At 47.1% G+C, this 21,052-nt stretch overlaps 1 protein-coding gene across 4 annotated transcripts in view; it reads right to left on the bottom strand.

Moving 5' to 3' along the window:
• The window catches only part of LOC100766093 (proton-coupled amino acid transporter 1), a 34,948-nt gene extending 15,924 nt beyond the window's left edge, over window positions 1–19,024 (bottom strand). The window contains exons 1-5 of one of the 4 annotated variants that reach the window (XM_027427456.2): window positions 18,866–19,024; window positions 7,979–8,123; window positions 2,121–2,211; window positions 1,567–1,655; window positions 620–715 (exon numbers count right to left, since the gene is read on the bottom strand). In XM_027427456.2, the coding sequence (XP_027283257.1) occupies window positions 620–715; window positions 1,567–1,655; window positions 2,121–2,211; window positions 7,979–8,118 (416 nt within the window). In that variant the 5' untranslated portion in view covers window positions 8,119–8,123; window positions 18,866–19,024. Of the gene's footprint in view, window positions 1–619; window positions 716–1,566; window positions 1,656–2,120; window positions 2,212–7,978; window positions 8,124–18,865 lie in introns of those variants that run through there. The other 3 variants (XM_035447643.1, XM_035447645.1, XM_035447644.1) reach the window with 3 other exon arrangements.
• Between the last annotated feature and the right edge of the window lie 2,028 nt (window positions 19,025–21,052).

Genomic DNA, 21,052 nt, shown 5'->3' with positions numbered 1-21,052 from the left:
GCAAGCAACCTCTTCACTAAAACCAAAGTAATATTCAGGCCCTTGACAATGCGAACACTCTATATCTAGACAGGAACAAAAAGTGGTTTGTTTCTCTCCAGTCTCCTGAAGTCAGGAGAAATTCCCCAAAGCGCTCCACCTGCTCTGCACACTGCCCTCGCCTACCCGCGCCCTTCATCCCCACGGCCAGATTTCATCCTCCAGACTCTTATCCACACGCCATTCCTGACCTCTTGTCTTGTTGCTGGCTTCTCTTCCCTTTCCATGCATCTGTCACCCTACAAAGGCCACAAGCCCCTGCAGGGTGGGGACAACATAATTTATACCAGGGAAGTCCCTTTCCTAAGCTAGAACCACTTTGTGTCACTTATGAAAGACGGCATAAAATACATCTGTTGAACAATTCAGAGCACTCACGGACTTCAGAGGTCCTTCAGGTCAGGCACCATGCGTTAAATATAAGGAACCTGAGGCCCAACGAAGGCTGGGCTCATGGTCTACCATTTGTAAAGCTAACTCCAACACCACTCTCCACTCCGGACTCTGTCCCCACATCACCCATTTGTCTCTGGTCCCCACGTTGAGAGCTGTGGCCAAGAGGAACAGGAAAGTCAGTTACCTTCCCCAGTGGGAGTGGCTCCGGATCCAGGAGCTGGGGCTGCATTCTAGTCCATACATCACTGTGTCCCCATAGTCCAAAAAGGGCTTGTTCATTCTGGGTGGGTGGGGGTGGGATACAGGAAAAGCAGAATGTATGGGTTAGACAGCAACAGTAAAAGAACAAATGGAGACATTGAGACATGGGCCAGTTCTCCACCTGTCACCCTAGGGGACCTTTGAGCCTTTCAGGGACCACATGTGGGATGTGTACGGATGTACACATGTACGGATGTGTATGTACATGCATACACGTTCATGTGTGTACAGGTGCACACATACATGGAGGCCAGATATGGATGCTGGGTGTCTTCCCCAATCACTCTCTACCATTTTACTTTTTGAGGCAGGGCCTCTTTCTGAGCCCAGAGCTTGCCCACTATTAGAATGGCCGTCCCGGAAGCCTCGGAAACTTCCTGTCTCTGCCTCTCCAGTGCAGCAACTGCAGGAGCTCACTTCTGCACCCAGCTTCTTTTTGTTTCTTTAACACAGTTGCTGGGGTTTCTGAACTCAAATGTCCAGGCCTACACCTTAAGCATTTTACCAAATGAGCCCTCTTCCAACCCCTGGGTCACAGGTATTGAGTAAACGGCATGGAATCCACAAAGCCCCTGGGTATTTTAACACAATAAACTAACAAGCACAAAGATTAGAATGTGGTCTCTGCCCATTGGACATTTGTAAATTTAACAGATGAGCCCAAAAAAAGGTTTAAAAAACAAAGAGTAATAAGCAGGGGAAGCAACACCACAGTGACAACAGCCATCCCCAGCTACGTGATGAACCCAGATGAGCTGACGAAGGACCATGCTGGCAATCTCTACACACACACACACACACACACACACACACACACACACACACACACACACACACACACACACCCCGGAAGTGACCCGGAGCTCTCACCTGAGGCACAAGTGACGGGCACACTTCACCAGGATACCCATGCAGTGCACAGCCACGATGCCAATCACCAGCAGGCTGAGAGGACCCAACTAGGGACCAAGGAGGCAGACAAAAGAAAAGCAGACAGAATTAGGAGAGAGCCCAAAAGAGACTGAATTCGCAGATGACAAAACACTACTAAGGCACTTCTGGGGACAGCTTTGGCTGGCAGGAGAGAGAGAGATGATCCAGTAGACTGAATCTCTGTGTGTCCTCATCCTGGTCCAGACAGTTAGTTAATCTTGTGGACAGTGGATCCACAGGGCAGAAGTTGCTGGCAGGCTCTGGGATGCAGAGGGGGAAGGTTATCCTGAGGGTGATCAGCAAGGTCAGCACTTGGATGGCCAGTATCTCTGAAACCACCGTGCTGGGCAAGCAGACTATGTGTGGTGAGTCAAAGGGAAGGCAAGGCTGTTAACTAAAGTCACTGACCCAGGCTCAGAGCCTAGGAAGGGCCTGGCACCCAGAGAGCCCAAATGCACAGCTTTTGATACATGAATGTCTAAAACCCTTACCAAGATGCCTGCATTTCTCACTGCCAGTGGCAGCCCCAGAAGTCCGGTGCCAATGTTGCCTTTTAGCAGGTGGATCAAGGTCTGGAACCATCTACAGTAGGAAGGCCAAGTGGGAAGCGTTAGTTACAATGCAGGTCAATGCTTATCCACATGGCACCAGCATGAAGAGCCTATGTACAGTATCTTATCTGATTTCCCAAACAATCTTGTGATGTTTTATTTCACAGATGATGGACCGACTTCTCCAAGAAGCAGGCCTCCCAGGGAAAGCATTCCCTGAGCCCTCCTCTCTTAGAAGCCAGTCCAGAGGGATAATGGAGGCTCTCTCTAGGCATTCCATCTTTTCCAGCTGTATTCAGGGCTGGATTTGACTACTGAGTGAACCACCCTGATGACTCCCAAAATGCCACAGAAGATGACAAGATGTAACTATGAAGGGTAGAACTCAGTGTGGGAAAATGGGGGTATCAAAAAGTAAAGTCCAAGCTGGGTGTGCTCATGACAACATTTAATCCTAGCACCTAGAAGGCAGAGTCAGGTGGGTCTTCAAGAGTTCAAAGTTAGCCTGATCCCCACAGCCAGTTCTAGGCCAGCCAGGACTATATAGCGGATCTCTGTCTTAAAAACAAAACAAAACAACAACAACAAAAACAAACAACAAAAAAACAAACAAAAAACTAAATAAAATAAAGTCCAATCCCTCTACAATACCATAAGGGACTCAGCATTCCTACTAGGCCAGGCATGGTTTCACATGCCTTTAATCTCAGCACTTGGGAGGCAGAGGCAGGAGAATCTCTGTGAGTTCAAGGCCAGCCTGGTCTACAGAGCAAGTTCTGGGACAGCCAGGACTAAACAGAGAGAACCTGTCTCAAAACAACAAAAAGTTCCTATTGGACTTTGTGTTTGAAGAAATAGAAACCAGCTGCTACTGTGGGCCCAGGACTAGAGGAGTCCTCTTTAATGGGTCCCTGGGTTTGCCTGAAGGGCAGGAGTCCCTCTAAATTTGTACAGACTGCCTCATTGTTTTATGCCTTATGTAAAGCCTCTCATGTGTTCTCATTCACTTTTTTTCACTCAACAAAACTCCTGTGGATGTGGATGAGTCAGATGTGAAAGCCAGCCTCTAGAGATAGGTAATATCTCAAGGGAAACAAGAGACGAAGGGGTGAGGTGATAGAACCAGAGAGAATTGAGGCAGGAGAGTGGAGGGCAGAGACCTGAGGCCAGGAGAAGTGTGTGAGTGTGAGTGTTTGGGGGTCACTGCCACAGCTGAGGGGAGGCTGCAGACCCTGCTGAGAAACAAGGATCACATGAGGTGAGCCAGGCGTCTCCCCTTCTATATAGAAGACAGACTGCACAGGAGTGTGTCGTTCGTGGCCTCTCTTTGTCTTTTGTTCCCCATGACAGCGTAGGAAACAGCTCAGGTGAGGTGCCTTCAATCACTCAAGACTCGGCCCTGGACATAAAAATCCTTTTGCACAAACAGCCCTCAAGATCCCTCAAAACTGGCACTTGCACACAAACCTGCATTTGGCAGAAATCAAAAGCCAACAGCACTTGCTGCCCACAAAGGCCATCCCCTCAAGTCTACCAGAAAGGTCATCTGATCTACCTGCTGTTTTGGCATCTACAAGATGGAACATCAAGAAATGGCCCTTGACTCCCAGCAGAGATGTGCCCCCTGTGCTCTGGGGCCACGGCCCAGAGTCCTGCAAAGGTCCAACAGCATTATCAGCAGCCAGTAGCCAGGAGATAATGGGCCTATTAAACCTCTATCTTGGCAAACAAATGTTTAACCCACTTGGGTGCAAAGGTAAGTCTGTACCACACCCTCCCTCCACCATGAAGTCTTCCCAAAATGCCACGGTGCTGGGCTTCCTGGCCTCAACTTGGCTGTCTGTCACTTTGCATGGCCATTCACTTTCATTCTGGGAATTCTTATCTCACCTGAACAGTGAAGTAGGGGGACCAGGGAAGGTGATCCTGAAGTCCCCTCAGTTCAGAAACATTAAGATTCTAGAGCAAGGGTCAAAATTGCCCAAGATGATGTCCCCTCAACACCACGTGGGCATCATAGTTAGTATTGCCTCCAAGGCTGTGACATTCTAGCCACAGGGTGACTTAGCTTCTGAAGACAGAAGGGAGAAACCTACTAGGTCCCTCTAGTTTTCATTTGTGCTGTCAGTAGCTTTTAGGCTTTCTTTTTTTTTTATATAATTCCAGGTCCTCTTTTATTCTCTGATGAATTGAGGACCCCTGATATATTTGCTTATGTAGGGTCTATCTGCAGATACCTTATATTACTAAAGCTCAAATTTTAAAATGTATAATTTAAAATAATAGTAAGTCTAATACATACTAATACTTTAATGATTAAACTTAAATATGGGAATTAATTGTTTAGTTTATGTGTATGGGTGTTTTGTCTGCATGTGTGTCATGAACCACATAAGTGTAGTGCCCTCACAAGCCAGAAGGGAGTGTCGGATCTCCTGGGACGGGAGTTATGGACAGTTGAGCCACCATGTGGGGGCTGAGTATCAATCTCAGGTCCCCTGGAGCAGTAGCAACCATCTAGATCTCCAACCACTCATTTTTAAAAAATTATTTATGTGTATGTGTGTGAGCAAACATGCATACTCACACACACGCACACGAGTGAGACTGTGCTCAAAGGCCAAAAGAAGGTATGAGATCCCCTAAAGCTGGAGTTATAGGTAGTTGTGAGCTGCCCAATGTGGGTGCTGGGACCAGAACTCAGGTCCTCTGTAAGGGTGACAAATACTCTTAACTACTGAGCCTGCGCTCCAGCACCATTTCTCCCATCACTTTTAAAATATCTCCTAAATGTCTCATCTAACAGAAGACAGCTGGGTGAAAGTCTATGAGAAAGTGTGCTCTCCCTAGACATGTAGCTGGAAAAAGAAGGAACACTGTATCCGCCTCTTCAACTGTGGCAATTCTTCTGTGACATTACTCCAAAATGAAATGCATGGGCTCTTTATCAGTTAGCTGCAATGTGGACTCTGAACCTCCCATGATCCCTTACAGCTGTCTTCAGGGACCCTTACCCACAATTCCTTAACATATGTGGAGGTTCCAAATTCTAACCTCTTTATTTATATCAGCTTTGACCTCATGGGAAAGCATTTGTCAGTACCCCTGGGAAAGCATTTGTAAGAGCACAGTGCTGGACACAAGATGTTCTGCTTGTTTGTTTTGTTTTATTTTTCTAATTTTGCTTGAAAGCTCAAATTGCATGTGAGCCACAAAAATATTGTTGATAGGTTTTCTTGAGTTAATGGGTTCGTTTCTTTCCTTTTCAAAGGAAATGCTAAGTCCTAGGGTCTGCAAAACATAGTTAGCTGGTTGTTCTTTCTAGTAAAATAAACCTTTTCTATTAAAAAAAAAAAAGAAAACTCCAGTTAGTTCAGTTGGCAACTGCCAATATTCACACTTTGGCATCTGGTATTTTTTACTACTAAGAGACTCATGCTAAGGGTTGCAATTTAATAAGAATTAATAATTTCACTATCTAATCAAGGACCTTTTTGGTTATTGGAGACAGGGCCTCATGGATCCCACCCAAGCTGACCTTGAACTGTGTAGTCCAGAATGACCTTGAACTTCCGATCCTCTGGCCTCCAACTCCCAAGTGCCACCACACTGAGTTTGTGTGTTACTGGGAATGAGACCCAGGGCATAGTGCATGCTAGGCAAGCACTCTGCCACCTGAGCTACAGCCCCAGCCTTTGTCAAGGATAATCTTAAGTGAAGCTGGCCTCCTTCTACTCACACGTGACTAGGACAATGTACATGTGTGGGGGTGACGGGCAGGCAGCTGCAAACACACGCTGATCCTGCATCCTCACACACATGTGAACAGGATGAAAGGCAAATGACATCTTAGCGCTTTTAGGAAGAGAAACAGTCTTGGGCCCCCAAAAGCTCTGCAGACCATATTTGGCAAATGGCTAGTCCAAGTCAACAAAGACCAAGAGGTAGCTAGCTGGTGTCTCGGGTGGGGGGGGGGGCACTGAGGTGGGATAGGGAGCTGTTACTAAGTACTCAACAGGGCAACAAAAGGAAAATGTGCCCTACTGTGTGTAAACTGTCCTACTTTGTGTAAAGTGCCCTATGTGTAACCCATCCTACAGCATTAACTGAGGCTGCCCGTCAGTGCTGTCAACAACTCCATGGCACCAGGGGAAATCCCCAACACTCTGAAACAGAAATGCCTAAAGTCTCTATTTTATTGCACTCATTATTTTGGGCTTTTAAATGGTCTTTTAACTTCTAGAAGAGTTGGGTGTGGTTAAGCAGCTCTTCCAAGGTACTTTGCTCCTTAATAAAGTAGAAAACAAGGAAGTATAAAGGCTTCAAATCAAGTCCCCTCTCACTACTTAGGAGAGATAAAACAAGGGTCCCCAATCAGCCTTGGTTCACCTAGCATGTTTCCTGAATAAATGCCTGGGTAGATCCTATCCTCAGGCTAGAATGACCAATGCTCTAAGACCCAAATGAATACTTGCCCCTGTACCTCAGAAAATGTCCAAGTTCAAGCCAAAGGAGGGAATTATCTGCCTGGCTTGATCTCCAAGAAACCAGAGAAAGTGATAAAAGCAACCCTGAGGACAGTCCAGGCATGCATCCTTGAATGGCTGACCTGGAAAAACCAGCCAGCTAGTCTTGCGTTTCAGAAAAGGTCTCTGTAAAAGTGAAAATTTAGAGTGTGCACAGAAAGCACTGTGCAAACAAGATGATGATTGGAAGAAGTATTTCACAACCCCTGAAGGGATTTACTTCTCCTTGGGAGACATTGATGGGGCAGATGAGGCCAAAGAGAAGAAAGGGAGGAGGTCCTGGCTGCTACCAGCAGCATCTTAAGCAATCTTTTCCACCAGCTAAATCTGCAAATAAATCAGGAATCTATAGCAGTGTGCTGTATGGGAGATAAGCTAAAAGTCAAAATCTTTGTGTTAGTAGTGGCAAGGAGCCAATCATGAGAACAGACCTTTTTCCATGCCCACCTCAGTTCACAGGGGGAAACGTCCCTTCCAAGAGAGAGCGCAGGCAGAGGGGATATCCCCACAACTTCCACAGTTCCCTTGAGCAGACATGGAGAGTGGACACATGCAGCCATTTTACTGAGACACAGTGCAGCCCTCAGTAAGTCACAGCTAACCCACAAGGGAACACAGGAAGGGTGACAGCTGAGAATGGGGATAAATGACAGGGCTGCCAAGGACAGGGTCCTGGGACCTTGAAAAAGGCCAGGGGCATGCTGAGAAACTCAGAAAAGAACGCCTCCCTCTGAAGTTTGCAGTTTAAGGAGTAAATGTCACACAGCCAGCTCGGTTTCCCAGTGGGCTTCTCAACTGGTCCTTCTATCTGGAGAAATTGAGACCAAAGAGGGCCAAAGATGAGACAGCTGCAGCTTCCAGGTTCAAGCAGCAGCCTCCTTAAGGAACACAGAGTGGATATCTTCCCTACCAACTCTAGAGGGTTCTTAAACCCAGCTGCCACTCCTTCCCTCCACTTCTTAAGCCTGGTGATGGGGCTAGGAGTCCCAGGAGACTCTGCCAAGGAGATGCTAATGGGCCAGGAGGTATCTGACACTTGGTTCTAGCCCAAAAGATTATCCCCCTAGAGGCTTTTAAGTCAAAGCTCTTCCTGGCCTCCAGTCTTTTGGAATAAGAAATGACTAGGGAGGGGCAGAGTCCCTTGCTGGTCCTGCTGGTAGACAGCCTGCTTTCTTCTGTCAGGCAGGGTATTTAAATGGGAAGATGGAGGCACAAGCTCCTCCAAGGGAGACAGGAAAGTCCACTCTATGGCAGGAGGTCACAAGTACTCACGTAGTGCTATTGTTCTCCCCTAAGCGTTGGTAGGAGCCAGGAGAGAAGTTACCAAGGCCTTCGGATGGGCTCTCTTCAGGGCTCACGTCAGTGGAACTGTAGTCATGATAGTCTTCATTCCGAAGTCTCTGTGTGGACATGGTAGCTGGGGGAACAGAGGCAGTGCTAAGACCTCCAGGAACTGGGGCTTTCATCTCCAAGTGTGAGGGCTCAGACACAGAGGTAGCCATTGCCACAACTGCTCCCAGTGACAGATGCACTACGGAGTGAGTCTGACTAGAGTGCCCAGTACCAACCCAGGAGAATGCAAGAGGCACGAAGTCCACAGGGCAGACTGGGCCTGCTTGGCCTCTGCCTCCCCACCTTCCCACATGGTGTCACACTCATAAATATCTAAATTCATCCTAGGGCACCTGAGCAACAAATAAGTGAGGCAATGCCGGGCAGGGTAATGCAAACGTGCACTTCCAGGAAGCCTTCCCTGGCCTTCTGGTTGGGTTCACCACCCCCCTCCTCTGACCTTATCTCTTGGACCTCAAACAGTAGTTAAATCACACACCTTCCCCAAGAGCGAGCTCTCAGGTGACATGAACCTGGATGTTTCTTTGGGTGTCCTTTTTTATCCTCTGCCTTCAGCAGAGAGCAAGGTTGTAGTCATGAAATCCCCTCTGGGTCACCCAATTCTGCTCCAGCTCCACAGAGTCCCAGACCACAAACAACCCCCTCTTTACCACCATGAGCTCATGAGCCCAGCCTATCTCCTAGTTTTTGGAAGCTGGGATGATTCATTTTAATTATCACCTTGACCCAACCTACAATCACCTAGAAAGAGGATCTCAATGAAGGTCTGACTAGATCAGGATTGTCCAGTGGGTATGTCTGTGGGGGAACTGTCTTTATTAAGTTAACTGATCTGGGAAGACACCACCCACTATGGGCAACACCATCCCCTAGAAAAATCGAGCTGAGCACAAACAAGCAAGTGAGCCTGTCTGCATTCATTTCTTTTTGCTCTTGACTGTGGGTGCAATTAACTATTTCAAGTTTCTGCCACCTTGACAACCCTGAAATAAATGGACTATAACCTAAAATTATAAGCTTAAAATAAACCCTTTCTGCTCTCAGTTTGTTGGCATCAGGGCCTTTCACCACAGCCACAGGGATGAAACTAGGACACAGAGATCAGGAAGGCTCATCTCCTCACCCTGAACCCTTTACTTGCCACCAGCCTGAGTGCTGGAATACGGTGGCTGACCACAGCTCAGACAAAGAGGAATGGGAGTAGGAGAGACCATGAGACACCCCATCTTTGTCTCAGTAGCTCCTCTCCACAATGCTGTATTGGGGCTTATAAAATGATATCCTAAAGTACAGTACAAAAAGTGCAGCTTTGGCATGCCAAGCCCTTTGAACTAAAGGAGACATGAAGTCCACAGAGACTGCCTCAACAGCAAAGTCTGCTGACCTTCTCCTGTCCCATGCCTCCTTGCCAACCTTTGTCCCTGAAGTCAATCTCAAAAACCAAAGCAGCCGTAAAACCTAAAATGGCCACTCTGTGCCTTTTGCCTTCTTAGTTCTGTCCTGGAAGGAGGGAAAGTTCCATGTAGAGGCAGAAAGGATCTGAGTGGCCGGACTGTTGGAGTGTAGCTCAGTTGGTTTCCACTGCCACACACTCTGTGACCAGCCTTTCCACACAGCTGCCCATATATACTTCAGCAAACCAGAGCAGACAAATGGGAATGTGAGTTCAAGGTGCACTGTTCTCCTTGGTCCTTCCATATTCTTCTCTGAAGGCTCCCGGTCACACAAAATGTCTAAATAAACACTTGCACCTTCATTAACATGCCTTGTTACAGAGTGTTGGCTGTGACCTTCATGATGGAGAGGACAGTGTCACACCCTTCCTGCCCTATGAGTTCTCTTAAATTTTTATAGATTTGCTCATGTTTAAAAGATGGTGAAAGAAGTACCCTCCCTGTTCTGTACGGATGAGGGATGATGAGGATGTGTCCTCTCTACATGGCTTTGGGGAAGAGAGGAGGGAAGGGCTTCTCTCAGCCAGGTGAAAGTGTGGAAGCCACCCAAATCCTAGCCCAGTGCTCAGGAGCCTTCACAGGTCACCTCAAGTCCCTCATTGCATAGATAAAGGCTCTTCCCCAAAGATGGAGGAACTTGTTCAGCTACTGTTAAGCAGCAGCAAGGCGGGAAGCACATCTCCCTCCTGACTGTCTATTGGTGTGGAAATGTCTACAGTGCCAGGTGCTTCGGGAACTAAATGGAAAAGAGCCAACTCCCTATCATTCAAGAATCTGCAGTCAAATTAGGGTGGGGAAGTACATTAGCAATAAAAATGATGAAGAAAACCCATCCCTTCTCCATCAGGCTTTCCCCCAGCATGTCGACACCAGCCTGGCTCTGAGATGCTACCTCAGGGTGAGAAGCTGGCTCTCCAACTGCCACCCCAACACCAGCTGCCCAGATGATGTCTCTCTGCTCCGGGCTCCCCTCTGGGGATGCCTCAAAAGTAGCTCTGCCTGCAACACAAGAGTGATCCAGGGACACATCTTCTACCAACTGCAAGCCAGGAAAGGATCTGTGCATCCCCACAAGGGAACTGCATAGTAGAAAGTCAGTAAAGGGCCTGTCTTAGTCCACTTTCTGTCGCCATAACAAACTATCTGAGGTTAGGTACTTTTTATTAAGAAATAAGCAGGGGCTGGAGAGATGGCTCAGTGGTTAAGAGCACCAGCTGATCTTCCAGAGGTCCTGAGTTCAATTCCCAGCAACTACATGGTGGCTCACAACCATCTCTAGTGGGATCTGATGCCCTCTTCTGGCATAAAGGTGTACAGGCAGATAGAACACTCATGCATAAAATAAATAAATCTTTTTTTTTTAAAAAAAAAGGAAGGCGGGAGGAAGAGAGAGAGGGAAAGAAAAATGAGCTCACAGTTCTGGTGTTCAAGTATCTACTAGCTTCCCTCAAGGGTCTCACACTGCTTTAGGCATGGCAGAAAACCAGAAACCCGCGGGGAAGTGAGGAAGAGAAGTCACAAGAGTGAGGAGGAGAGGTCACAAGGTGAGAAGAGACCAAGGGGAGGAGCCATGCTCACTTCCTAACTGTCTGTTCCCACTGTTAGTAACCCACTTGCTGGGAAACTACATCGATCCCTCCTTGAGAGTAGAGTCTCGTGGGTCTCTTAAAGACCCCCAACATTTCTCAACACCATCATCTTGGGGATGGAGCCTCAATATGACTTTTGGTGTAGATAAAACATATTCAATCCAAACAGTGCCTGCAACCCCAGGGAGGAACCTCCCTGCTCCACTTCCACAGGCTCCCCTGAGAGTCTAAGGATTCCACTTACTCATGAGATGTAGAGATTCAAGCACATCTGGGTCACAGTGGACCAGGAAAAGAAAACCTACATTGATGCAGAAAGCTGAAAACCTTGTTGTCACACAAGCGAAAGCTAATAAGTTGATGAGCATGACAGGAGGCCTGGATGTGAAGCTGGTCTCTGTCACCGATTTGCTTGGTTACTTTGAACAATTTCCTTTCCTAAGATCTTAGTTTGCAAATGCAAAAAAGAAGAGTGGGAAGTGCAGACTGGGTGCTCCTCTGTAGCTCTGATGTTCCAATCAAAGGATATAATTAGTTATGTGAACATCATCTTATTTCTAGTCTCTTCCGACACACCCAACACGCCTAAACAGAACCTTGTGTGTGAACTGTGAATGTTACTGAAGGCAGAGACAAAACAGGATGATGATAAATACCCCAACCCCAACCCACCACAATACCACTGTAGCCAGGGTGTGGTGGCTCACCCTATAACCCCAGCAGTTGGGGGACAAATTACAAATTCAAGGCCAGCCTGGGCAATACAGTAAGACCCTGTCTCAAAAACCCAATTAAGCCAGATGTGGTTGCTCATGCCTTTAATCCCAGCACTTGGGAGGCAAAGGTAGGTGGAGCTCAGCAAGTCCCAGCTAGGCCAGGCTACATAATGAGACGTTGTCTAAAAAAAAAGAAAAATGAAATAAAATTTAATAATAAAATACAGAAGGTTTATTTTAAAGAAACCCCTCTGGCACAGATCCTCAATTTATCCCTGACACTGTAAGGAGGTCTCTCTGCCATATGTAAAAAAATGAAGTTACCCACAGGAGAATGAAGCTAACTGCTCAAAAATAAACTGAAATCTCTAGTTCTCGGGTCTAATGGCTGACTACTGATATGGGAGATGTGGCTTAGCAACTGTATGCATATTGATGACTGGGGAGATGCCATTTATAGGCACTGGTTAATGATAAACTTAAAATAAATCAATAACATAGTAACACATGCTAAATAAGCAGGTGATTCGGGGCTGCACCAGCAAGGGGGAGAAGCAGGCAGACAGTAGCATGTGGCTTGGACATGCATTCCATTGTGTTCCAGGCAGCACACTGAAAAGAATCATGAAGAAAAGGTAGAAACATGATAAATAAGAAGGCAATGAGAACATCCAGCCTTAAGAGCTACATTTGTTTTGTTTTGGTTTGTTTGTTTTTTTCTTTTTGTGATGGGGATCAAATCCACGGAATCACACAGACAAGGAAGTGCTCTACCACTGGGCTCTATCACCGGCTCCCTCCTTCAGCCCACTTTGTTGTTGTTGAGACAGTCTTGCCCTTGACCTCACTCTTGAGATTTTCTGGCCTTGGCCTCCCAAGTAGCTGGAATTACAGGCCTATACCCCCAGGCCAGGCGACAGAAGCAGTCTTTAAGGGCTGCCACATATGTTAGACTTCTTTGGGACCTTAAAGATCTGTCAGCACTGAGACTGACAGGTGGAAAGGACCAGGGAGGTACTTGCTTGTTTGGGAAGAATCTTCTATTATATTTGCACAGCTGTCCAAACGGACAAGACCAGTCTGGGAGAAGACATGTTTCCCAGGGCTAGGCTGGGGCCCAGCCGGTAGATGGCTTGCCTAGCATGCACGAGACCCTGGTTCCATCACCAGCACCAGTGTGGGAGTGCAGGTGTGTAACCTAGCACTCAGGAAATACAGACAAGAAAGATCACAAGTTCAAGGTCATCCAAGGCTGGCCTGGGCTACAAGAGACCCTGTTTCAGAGACAAAAAAAGGAGGGAGGGGGAGACAGGACAAAGAGACTCCATCTCTGGCAAGGCTGGGGAGCGGCCCATTCTCAGCAGAACACTGGGGAGGGTGGACACAGACACCCCATTCTACACAGGGCCCCTCCCTCCCCTTCCTCTTCCTGCTCCCCTGCTGTGCCACCCACCCTCTAGGTGCCCTTGAGGAAGCCTGGCATCCACACCAACTACAGTAACTGCCAACCCCTGCCCCCTTGGGAGATTTAATGGGGCCTGTTAACGTGAAATGAGGGTTGTGTAATATGAAAGTTGAAGCAGGCTTGTCTTTCAGGTTCTTGAGTATAGCAACAGTTTATAGATTCTGTGTGGTCCATCAATACAAGGCAAAATCTCCACCCCACAGTACCCAGGGGAAGGCTGAGTCAGAATTGTCAGGATGGGCTACAAAGTGAGACAAAGCAAACTCAGTAGTCAAAGCCGAACCCTGTAAACACTGAACTAAAAATGACACGATGCTTCATGAATTTGTAATTTGTGTTGTCTATGTGTTACAGTAATATTACTTTGGAACATATTCAGCTAAATAATAAAATGGAAAAAAATTACTTCTTGGACTTCTAAGATCAGATGGAGAAATTGCAAAGAAAACGTATTCTTTTTGCTAGATTTTAATGCTATTATCTTAAATTTAGAAATCAGACAGAATGTGCATTTTATCTATTGGCACTAGTCAGCCAAGGCAAGGAATCCTTATTTTATTTTATTTTACTTTCTTTTGGACTCAAGTTCTCCTCTCTCTGTAACCCAGACTGGTCTTAAACTCCACTGCCCTAAGTTGGCCACTCAAGTGCTGGGTTACAGATGTGCACCCCAACACTCAGCAGCTTGGGTTTTATTGGGCTTCCTAAGTGACCCTGATCACAGAAATTTACATAAAGTACTTCAAAATATATAATCTTATCATGATGCCTATGCTTCAGGTTTCACCTTCCACCACAGTCAGGAGCTGGTGGCAATTTTTGTTTTGTTTTGTTTTTGTTTTTGTTTTTTTGTTTGCTTTTCTGGTTTTTCAAGACAGGGTTTCTCTGTTAGCTCTGGAACCTATCCTGGTACTCACTGTGTAGATCAAGCTGGCCTAAACTCACAGAGATCCACCTGCCTCTGCTTCCCGAGTACTGGTATTAAAGGCATGGGCCACCAACGCCCAGCCAAGGTGGTGGTAATTTTTTTTAAATAGTTTTTATGATTTATTTTATTGATGTGTATGTGTGTGTATTTTGTGTGAATACATGTCAGAAAAGGGCACAAAAGCCCCTGGAGCTGGAGTTGCATGCAGCTGTGTCCCTCCCATGTGGGTGCTGGAAACCAAGCTTGGCCCTCTGGGTTGAGAAGCTTAAACTCTGAGCCATCTCTCCAGCCCACCATGGAGAGATGAAGAGAACTACTAAAAGTACAGTCTGTTATTTTAAGGCCATGAGTTGGACTCTGGAATCCAGAGCAAGCAGCGAATTCTTTTCTCTGGTGCTAGAATTCTAAAGACATGAACAGAGGACACAGACTGGGTTGCCCAATGTGGTCTAGCAGGAGGGAAGTGAAAACTTCTTACATCTACAAGAACAGTTAGAAAGGCATCAGGAGGCACTCCACCAAAGCCACCAGGGTGTATTCTGCAATCCAGCCTCATGCCCAAAGGAGTCCCATGCTGCGGCAGCCACAGGACAACTGCTGTTGTCAGCAGTGCACGGTGGCTAAGGGACAGACAAGCATGCTCAGTTTTTACACACACACCAGGGCCAGGCGTGACTTCAGAAGAGCCTACTCCAGCTCCTCATCCAGAGGCAAACTAAAGGATATGCAGAGATGGCCCTAGCCAGCCACCAGATGCAGAAAGGTCACCTGAGATTCCAAGCCAGCAAACCACAGTACAAGACCAATATCCTTCTACCACCAGATGGGACATGATCTAAAATACCTAAGTCCCAAATTGGTCCCAGAGCTGGGTAGGCAGAGGGTATTCTGCATGATATATACAGGCTGGTATCAGGAGGGCAACTCCAGCTAAGCCACTCTCTCTACTTTTGTCTGGACTCCTTCACCTGAATAGATGTCCCTAGTACACCAAGCTGTAATATTGTTAGGAAGATAAGATAAAAGTCAGGCGCGTTACCTGGCACACAGTGAACCCTCAGTGATGATAGTGATTGTTACCATGGAGATACTCTGGACCAGAGAAAGATTCTTTACACAAAATTTGCAATGCTTTTCCCAGTTAAAACTCTACTGGATTGTCCAGATTTTTGTCAACTTGGCCCCTCAAGCCAGTATCACTGTATTAGTTGGGATTCTCTAGAGCAACAGAAATGACAAGAACCCAGTAGCTGTTCAGTCCACAGGCTGGATATCTCAGCTGGTCTTCAGTGTATTCGGAACCCTGAAGAAGTAGGCTCTAATTACAGTGAAGGAATGGACTTGCTAGCAAAAGCAAGCAGGCAGAGGGCTCTTCCTTCTTCCGTATCCTTTATACAGGCTGCCAGCAGAAGGTGTGGCCCAGACTAAAGGTGGATCTTCCCATCTCAAAAGATCTGGATTAAAAGTGGGTCTTGCCATTTCAGGTGATTTAATTAAGGGGGGGGAAATCCCTCACAGGTGTACCCAGCTGCTTGGGTTTTGGTTAATTCCAATTGTAGTCAAGTTGACAAGAAAGAATGATAATCACAGTCACCCAGGAAAAAGGACTCTCAATTTAGAAAATGTCTACATCAGATTGGCCTGTAGCTAAGTCTATGAAGCATTTCCTTGATTAATGATTGATGTGGGAGGGCCCAGTTCACTCTAGGTAGTACCACCCATGAGCAAGTGGTCCTGGTTGGTATAAGAAAGCAGGCTGAGCAATCATGGGGAGCAAGCCAGTAAGCAGTGTTCCTCCATGGCCTCTGCTTCAGGTCCTGCCTTGTTGAGTTCCTGCCCTCATGCCATTCATTATAAGATGTAATAAGGCCTTTTCCTCCCCAAGTTGCTTTTGGCCATGATGTTTGTCACAGCAACAGAAATCAAACTAGGACAAAGACTGAGACGGGTCCCTAACTTGGATATGTTAAGCTAAGTGCCAAAGTCCTGGAATGTCCCACACAGACAGACTGCTGAATTCATGGAGAAAAGCAGCACAGAGGACACACACATACACAGGAGCCGGTCATTGAATCCTGGCTTGGGTATCCAGATTTTCAAGAGCAAAGTGTTGAGCCTCAGATTCAGCATCCTGTGGTTTCCACACTATGTACCTTTTGTGCCAATCTGTGAGGCTGAGATCTGCATTTTGCATCTGGCCAAAGGAAGGAGGCAAGAGATCTCCAAGGCCTGAGTTCAGGTCAACAGAATAAATATGACTCTTCTTCATAGGAAAAAAGAAAAGTCACTTTAGGAACATGGTTCAAGAAAAGGTCAACAGCAGCTTTGGGGCCAATGAGAGCAGAAACAAAGCCATTCACCAGCCCAGCACAGGGTCTGGCTTCAAGATAGGAAGAAGTAACAGGAAGCTAGGAAGCTTAAGAGCTGAGACGATCATGAGGTGGGAGCTGGGGCAAAAAGGAAGAAAACAGGGCGTGGGCAAGCTAGCTGTCAGTAAAATCTTGCCTTGCAAGCACAAGGATCTGAGTTCGATTCCCAAATCCAAATGAAAATGCCAGCACAATGATGCTCTCATAATCCTGGTGCTGGAGAGGTGGAGACAGGAGAATCCGTGGGACTCATGGCCACCCCAATCTAACCAATCAGCAAGGCAAAAGAGACTGTCTCAGCAAAGGTAGATAGTGCCTGGAAAACATCACCTAAGGTTGTGCTCTGACTTACACACACACACACACACACACACACACACACACACACACAGAAGAGAGAGAGAGAGAGAGAGAGAGAGAGAGAGAGAGAGAGAGTTAAATGGAGGGAGATAGGAGACAGGGAAAGGAGAAGGGTTAGAAAGAGGAAAGACATTTGGAAAGAGGGAAAAGAAGAGGGGGAAAGAGAAGGAAAACACAACTGTATTTAGTTCAGCTCTCTATCTAACACAGCCATTTCACCAGCAACATCCCCCAAGGTAATCAATTAAATGCCCAATGACAATTCCATGTGGTGACAAGGAACTCCACACTGTGTCCAACACAAAAGAGAACTGATTTCTTGGAAGTTTTCATGTTCAAAACCACTTCCCTTACTGCACTGCTCTCAATTAGTCTCCAGAATAACAGAATAAACAAATCCCTCTCTCCTAAACTCAGGGATAGACAAAGACAGCTATGGGTGAGGCCAAACAAACAGCCACAGGGCTTAAAGAGAGAACAGAGACATAAAAACAAAGAGGCTGCTGCAGCCAGCACATATGTCACCAGAGCAGAAACAGCCTCAAGTTGAAGCCAAGCGCTGCAGCCTCCACTCTTACTTTCAACCTCAAGAACCTCTTTAAAGAAACATGGTCCATAGATGAAAATTAAGGCCTGGGATGTAGTCTAATGGAAGAGTGCTTGCTTAGTATGCCCAAGGCCCTGGGTTCCATCCATCCATCCATCCATCCATCCATCCAAACAAACAAACAAACAAAAAAACCTATACACTAAACATACCTGTTGGTTACTATAAATTAGAATGCAAACAAGAGCCCAAAAAGTTCTTAGTTGTGAGAAAGATAAGTTGCCAGTGTCTAGTTTAGCCATAATGGAGGCTGGGGTGGGAGTGGGATGCGTTCAAGACAATCGGGAATGAGGACAGGTAAAATTCCTTCCAGAAGGAGATCTAGTCCTTGTATACAAGCAGTAGGAAATGTCTCCGAATGAAAGCAAACAAACAGACCTCAATGATGAGAATGTCAAAACAAAAGGACACCAGGAGATTCAATCAGCCCTGTTACCATACACTGAAAAATGTTAAATCCAGCTGAGGATTCGGAGTCACCTTAGGCGACAAACAAGAGGCAAAAGCTAAAACATACTATGTGATTCTCCCGTGTCAGTTCCTTTCAGGGCACTATGCTGCTATTCTGTTTCAACAAGCTCCCCGACACCACCACAAATCCATCCACATGAGCAGTCGCTACCAAAATCTGCCAAATTATGGAAAACAAAACAAAGCAAACAGTCTTCAAGTTCACATCAGGGCTTCTCCACGCCCTGGCTCCTCTAGCCTGTTCCAGCTCCTATTTCATATTTCCGTGTGACTTACACAAAACTGCATGACGGTTAGAAACGAAGCCTACAGAGTGATGAGTGTGCAAAAAAGAAAAAACCATCAGTGAACAGAACCACACCCAGAGTCCAAGTCTGGCGCGGAGAACCAGGCAGAGCAGAGCTAAACAAGGACGCGACCCACGGAGGAAGGGACAAGTGGCTCTTCGCAGGGCGAGTTTCCCCGCAGGCGGCGACTGGCAGAAAGCAAACAGCTGCCGAAGCTGACACCCTGCCGCGGGGATATCTAGGAAGCTCCCACACAGCCCTGGGCCTCAGTTTCCCCTTCTGTCGGAGCATGGGCTTTGCAGTCTGGAATCCTATGACTGAAGGCAAGGGCACGGCTCGTCCAGCCGCACTGGGAAACGTGGTGTTGACCGGAGCTGGGCATCGGTGAGACCTTCTCCATCTGGGAACCGGGACTGAACGCCTGTCAAAGGGACTCGGGAGACCCCACCCCACGGGTGACCTGTCCCTGAGCAGCAGCATTTGCTTAGCGGGAGGACGCAGCGCCGGACGCTACAACAGGAGGTGACTCGGGACTGCGGCGCAGGGGGTGCACTACTCACCACCGCTCGGCCCTGTGCGGCCTGGGCTCCAGTTCCAGCTCAACCCACCCCGCACAGACTCAGCGCCGACCCCTAGCCATCGTTTTTTAGTCGCCTGGACAGCCGCTTCCGGGCCCGTCACGTGACGCCGGCTCCCCAGCCCAAGTCATGTGCTGCCGCGCTCCACGCTCCTCCTCCCAGACCCTTTTTCTCCAGCGTCACCTGGTGGCCGCCAGTTGCCGCAGCAGAAAGGGCTGCACTTCTGGGACCACCATAGCTAAGGCGACTTTTACAGGGTGGGGGCACAACACCGACTGTCCCCATATTTATAACGTATATCAATGAGAATGTACTCATTTATAATCACAAATATTCATCTTTTTTTTGTGGGGGGGAATCATGCAGCCAGGCCTGGTGGTACAAGATTGCAATCCCAGAGCTGGGAAGAATGAAAGTTCAAGGCCTGTTTGGTTACTGAGTGAGTTCAAGGTCAGCGTGGGTGTCTTAAAGACACCTTGCTTCAATTTAAGTTTTTTAAAGGGGTGTGTGTTGGAGAAATTGTTCACAGGGTATAATAAGGGCCTGAGTTAAAATTCCCAGCACCCACACAAGAAAACCAGACATGGCAATGCATGCCATAACACCAGAGCTTGGGGCCAGAGGCAGAAAGATCACCAGATCTCTTCTGCAACTAACTGATCTAGACAAAACAGTGGGCTCCAGGTTCAGTGAGAGACCCTGTCTGAAAAAAATAAGATGGACAGAGCAACTCCAGGAGAAAATGTCACCATCTGACTTCCCTCTGCCCCAACCCCAACACACACACATATACTCCATACACCACACACACACACACACACACACACACACACACACACACACACGGATACACATGCATACATACACTCCATATATCATATACACACATACATATACTCCATATAGCACACAAAGAGACACATACATATACATGTGCATATACTCTGTACACACACACATACACACACACGCACTCAGTAATCAGTAAATAAATGTGAAAGACCATTTTTTTAAGAAGGGAAAAGAAAAAGCAATACAATTTCCAGAGTCCCTCTCCACACTTGCTAGTTCAAGATCCCCACCCAGGAGTGGTATCTGGAAAGACATAGGGAGATTTGGATTCCCCTCCTACGGAGATCCCCACATTAGCAGACTGGCCTAATGTACTATGCATTAGTCTAGCACTTCCTGCAGCGTGACAGAGCTGTCCCCAGCACTCCCACTGGGTGGCTTCTGAGCTCCCTTTGGGTTCCCCAACTAGAAATAGAAAGCTCAGTTGGAAGCACTGCTCAGTTCTTGCCCTTCCCTGGTTGTTTGCAAGTCACATAAGATCTGTCACCTAAAGGGGTCATGCTACAGAGAGATTTTGGATAGCTCCTTCTGCACCTAACAGTAGGGCTTCACTTCTGTTCTCCCCTAAACCCTACCCATGCCCCACCCTCAAGGGTCATGGGTCCTGAAATGCTGTATGAATTCTGCTCAGATCTGCTCTCCTTGTCAGGTACATTGTTCTCCCTCCCATCTTGGGTACACTCAGCTTCCATCCTCTCCGCTAAAGGTCTTGTATCTTACAATGTGCCTGGGCCCATGCAAAGTTTCCTTGTACATTAACTGATTCAGTCACCGTGTGGACCTTCAAGATGCATGTCAGAACACTGGCAGAGGCCAATCCAGCATCCACTTTCCCAGAGCAGCTTCCAGGCTCTGGCTGCTATCGCAGGACAGTAAGCACTGTGGCTGGGACACAGACATCCCGCCCCCTTTAGTCAGTATCCCAAGAACATTGTCACTGTTCCCACTCAAGGACCTTTGCTATATCAGAAGCATTCAGCACTGCTAGAGGTTCAAATATTTTTGGAAACCACAGCAACATGATTCAAGAACTCATTAAATGATTGGAACATTAAATGATTGGAACACCAATGAGAAAAGATACAATTGTCATGAAGAAAACCAGGCACCATGAGGACACCATGAGCTGGTGACACAGGAAGGACTGTGCTACAAAGCAAGTGAGCAACCATAGTGAGGAAACGAAAATGGCCTTGGAAGCAAGAATGAGGCTTGAGGAAGCAAACATCAGGAAAGGGCCGGTGGCAGATCGGCAGGACCTGGAGGTGTCTGCCCCCAAGTACCAGATCAGCCCTTCTGCCAGCCCTCACCTTTTTG

This window comes from Cricetulus griseus, chromosome 7 (genome assembly GCF_003668045.3).
Source record: "Cricetulus griseus strain 17A/GY chromosome 7, alternate assembly CriGri-PICRH-1.0, whole genome shotgun sequence".
In the NCBI taxonomy this organism is placed as follows: Eukaryota; Metazoa; Chordata; class Mammalia; order Rodentia; family Cricetidae; genus Cricetulus; species Cricetulus griseus.
Note: the sequence above shows the minus strand (reverse complement) of the source record. Positions and strands in the feature narration are given on the sequence as shown.